Source organism: Panthera tigris, chromosome A2, assembly GCF_018350195.1.
Source record: "Panthera tigris isolate Pti1 chromosome A2, P.tigris_Pti1_mat1.1, whole genome shotgun sequence".
Classification (NCBI taxonomy): domain Eukaryota; kingdom Metazoa; phylum Chordata; class Mammalia; order Carnivora; family Felidae; genus Panthera; species Panthera tigris.
The window spans coordinates 38,862,562-38,866,680 of record NC_056661.1 but is presented as its reverse complement, the minus strand read 5'-3'; the positions used below and the strand labels follow the sequence as shown (position 1 = coordinate 38,866,680).

Here is a 4,119-nt window from a genome sequence, read left to right as displayed (position 1 = left end):
ATGATCTCACGGTTCGTGGGTTCGATCCCCGGGTTGGGCTCTGCACTGACAGCACGGAGCCTGTGTGGAATGCTCTCTTCCCCTGTCTCTCTCTGCCCTGCCTTGACTCATGTTTGCTCGCTCACTCTCTCAAAACAAATACATTTTTTAAAAAATAAAATAATAAAGTAAATCTTTGAACAAAGGCCTGTTGGTATATCTCCAGCCAACCGGTGTGCTTCTTAAAGATGTTCTTTCTTGGATCCAACCTCAACCCCTCCTAATAATCTCTGGACCATGCAAGCACTTCAGGTAATTCTTATGTATATTAAAATTTGAGAATCATGGGTTTATGGATTTTCCTGTTAAAAAACAACCACGAACTCAAATCCATATATAGAGAGCAATCTGAACGGGTTGTCTCAACAGTCAGGTTGCTGCCTAAGGCTGAAGATGTTCAGGGGTCAAATGGTTTGGGCCATGCTCCATGCCAGGTGCTAAATAGTCTACAAATCACATGGGCTTAGTGACTTCTGTTGTTTTGAACTTGGAGCCCTGGGAGGCGGAGGAGGGTTAGATGAAGAGCCTGGGCCTGTCTTTCTTTAGGTTAGCTGAGATTTCTGGCAAGTGGCTGTCGGATAATTAACATCTACCTGGTCTCACGACCTGGGGAGGAAGAAGGTAATTGTTACTTGTATTTTCCAACTATGAGACCATCTTCAGACTGTCTTCTGCGGACACAAAAGAATACTGCTGACCGTTTATCAGAGGCAAATTGGGCACACCCTCTTGTTATGACTTATCCCTCTTGCACTGAATACTTAATAGTTCATATTATATACAATATGAACTACAATAAATTTCAACATATTTACTGTGCTCATATTTATTGTTTTTATCAAAATGACCGCTTCGCTCACACTCGTCTTCCGTATGTTTATTAAAAAAAGTTTTAAAGCAATATATACTACTGCGTTCCTTTAAAGAAAAGATGTGCATCTTTTTATCTTGTATCTTAGCTAGACTCCAAATGCCTTAGATATTCTGATGGTCAAATAAAGAGCCATGCACTCACAGGATAATGGAACGAATACCGTATTTAGAAGTGTATCAGTACCAGTCACAGTCTCAAACAACAGCAACAAGAAACCACTCCAGAATGAAAATACTGGTATATTTGTATAATGCAAAGAGAAATACAGATATAAATCCTCAAAACGGAAGGTACATTAATAAAAATGTAGCATTATAAGCAAAAAATATTATACAGTACTTGCAGAATTTAGTCTTTCCGTTTAAGATTACAGTGTGTCTACCAAATATTTAAAAGTATGGTTGTCATTATTAATTTAAAATATCCATCAGATGAACAGCACAGCTTAACCTAGCAAACATTTTAAGGAAATGCTTTGTCTTGTAGAAGTAGAGTTATCATTATATTCCATTCATTGATACCATGAACAAAAGGAGAACAGTTTTCAAAGTGGAAATTAGTTTCATAAGACAGAATAAAACTGGGCGTCTCAAAGCACAAGCTGTTTCCATAAACGTATTTTCATTTTTATTGGCAAAAAATACCTAAGCAATTCTGACTTAGTTCTGACTCTGCTTCCCAGAGCCTTCCCAATCCGTGAACCACAATCAGTACAAAAACATGCAATACTGTTTTTTTTTTTTCTCCACACCATCACTGACCAAAACACTTTTACTCTTTTTAAAAGTTACAATTTTACAGAAATGTTTCCACTCAAGATTGGTATAATACAGAGAGCAGTTGTTGCCGCTGATGTGTATTTTTCTAGTAGTATAAAGGAAGGTAGGAAACAAATCTGGTCACTTGTCACTGCTGAAAAAACACTGCCTCGCTACTTTACGCTCCCATTTCTGCTCTTCAAATTCATTACCGATACTGAACAAAGTTTTCAACACTTTCAAAGAACCAGAGCAGCACAACTGACCCCACGGCCGGCAACTCAAGGGGGAACTGACGACAATTTCCCCTCCCCCCTTTCTCCTGCTTCCCACAGAAGACCCTCAAGAAATCAAACTTGTGAAGTCCCCTAGGTTCCTCTACTTCACTGCGAAATGTAATGCCACTTGAGGTTGTCAAAAATAGCTTCTGTAGAAAACTGGCCAAGGTCTTTAGGAAACGTTGCATGAAGAAAATTAGTGTAGGCTTTATTTAAAAAAAAAAAAAAAAAAAAAGGAACACATGGAATAAAAGACGTCAGTACCAGTACAAAGACTCCAAGGCCTATTGTTCAGGATGAAAATATACTTAGTAGGACAAATGCACGGAGCTGGAGGTGGGGCTGGAACATCGAAACCCATCCCTCCCTCCCCCCCCCCCCCCGCCAAGAAAAAAGTAGTCTGTACAATCCAAGTGCTTAACCACTTTGAGAGTCATTTTGAAGGCAGCTTAGAAAATTAATAAGGGGGCAGAAGAGAGAGAAACGACGTCACTGTCCGAGCCAAAGGGAAAGGCCGGGTGGGGCATACGAGGCAGGAGAGCCCCTCACAAGCCGATGCCTTTCAAGTCGCAGGGGAGGGTGGCCTGGGTGGTCTGGGGGCTCTGGCAGCAGGGGAACTGGGCCCTGAAGCAGTCCCTCAGCTCCCTGTTGAAGAGGAAGCACACGACAGGGTTGATGCCGGCCTGGGCGAAGGTGAGCCACACGGAAGCCGTCAGGTAGGCCTGGGGGACGGCGCCGGGCCGCACCAAGACCCGCAGGTAACTGGCCACGACGTAGGGCCCCCAGAGGAGCAGGAAGAGCAGCGTGACGGCGTAGAACATCTTGCACAGCCTCTTCTCCGTCTTGAACTCCTCGAGCACGAGGAGGCGGCGCGCGCCGCGGCCGGGCCCCGCCGGCCGGATGCCCACGAGCGCGGGCGGCGTGGGCCCGCGGCCGAAGCCCGCCGTCCAGTTGGCGGCCGCCTGGCCGGTGGCGCCGGGGCCGTGGAAGGTCCAGTCGTGGCTGACGGCGGGCACGAGGCGTGCGGGCCGCATCTTGCGGCGGTCGTGGATGAAGAAGAGCAGGCGGAGGTAGACGAGGTGCGTGGCGCCCACGACCACGGCCAGCAGCAGCAGGAAGCCGAGCGCGCCCGGGGCGCCGTCGGGCCGCTGCTCCAGGGCGCACGGCGCGTCCTCGTCGTCGCCGCCGCCGCCGTCCAGCACCGGCGGGAAGGCCGCGGCCAGCGCCAGCGCCCAGGCGGCGCACACCAGCATGGCGGCGCACGGCCAGCCGGCCAGGCGCTCGGCGTAGAAGCGGTGGTGCGCGATGGCCAGGTAGCGGGTGACGCCCACGCCGAGCAGCAGGAAGGCGGCGTGGAAGCAGAAGAGCGCGGCCAGGAAGGCGAGCAGCTTGCAGCCCAGCGCGCCCGGCGGCGCCCCCGCCGCGGCCGCCGCACGCCGCGCCGCCAGCATGACGGCCGGGAGGCAGGCGAGCGCGCGCAGCCCGTCGGCCAGGCACAGGTCGAGCAGCAGGTAGTACGGGGCGCGGTGCAGGCTGCGCTCCCGCACGATGAGCAGCGCGAACAGCACGTTGCCCGCCAGGCTTACGCACAGCAGCAGGCTCAGCGTGGCCAGCTTGAGGCCCAGGGCGGCCGCCTCGCCGCCGCCGCCGCCGCCCGGCTCGCTAGCGTTCGCCATCGCGGCCTCCCCAGGCCGTGCGCTCCGCTCCGGGGCCGCTCCCGGCCTCGCCGCTCCCCAGGCCCGCCCGGCCCGGGCTCCGCCGCCGCGCGGGCCCCGGGGCGAGCTCCCCGGCCGGCGGGGGCTCAGCCCGCGGCCGGCTGGCCCCTCCCGGGCTCTCCGAGCCGCCGCCGCGCCGCCGCCATCTCAGGAATGATGCGCGCAGGAGGCGACGGCCACTCCCTGCACCTTGGGCGCCGCGGGCTTCACTGCGGACAGGGCCGTGCCGCCGCCCGCAGCCCCCCGCATCCTCCTCCTTCTCCTCCTCCGCCGCCGCCGCGCCTCTTGGCTCTGCCCCCCGCCGGGCCCGCCGCCGCCGCCGCCGCCGCTGCCGCTGCCGCTGCCGCCGCCGCCGCCGCCGCGGAGCCCCCTCCCCTCCGCCGGAGCGCGCAGCGTGGCCGCCGCCGCCAGCCCCGCCGAGGCAGCCCGCGCCGCCCGGGCCGGGCTGGGCTGGG

At 54.8% G+C, this 4,119-nt stretch overlaps 1 protein-coding gene across 1 annotated transcript; it reads right to left on the bottom strand.

Moving 5' to 3' along the window:
* Positions 1-2,337: 2,337 nt before the first annotated feature.
* On the bottom strand, positions 2,338-3,674 carry GPR27 (G protein-coupled receptor 27). Its single transcript, XM_042979418.1, has one exon. The coding sequence runs from the start codon at positions 3,623-3,625 to the stop codon at positions 2,495-2,497; it is 1,131 nt and encodes a 376-aa protein (XP_042835352.1). The 5' UTR covers positions 3,626-3,674; the 3' UTR covers positions 2,338-2,494.
* Positions 3,675-4,119: the final 445 nt, after the last annotated feature.

Excerpts from the sequence above, each read along its gene's own strand:
- GPR27 (XM_042979418.1), bottom strand. The coding sequence starts at position 3,625 with ATGGCGAACGCTAGCGAGCCGGGCGGCGGCGGCGGCGGCGAGGCGGCC.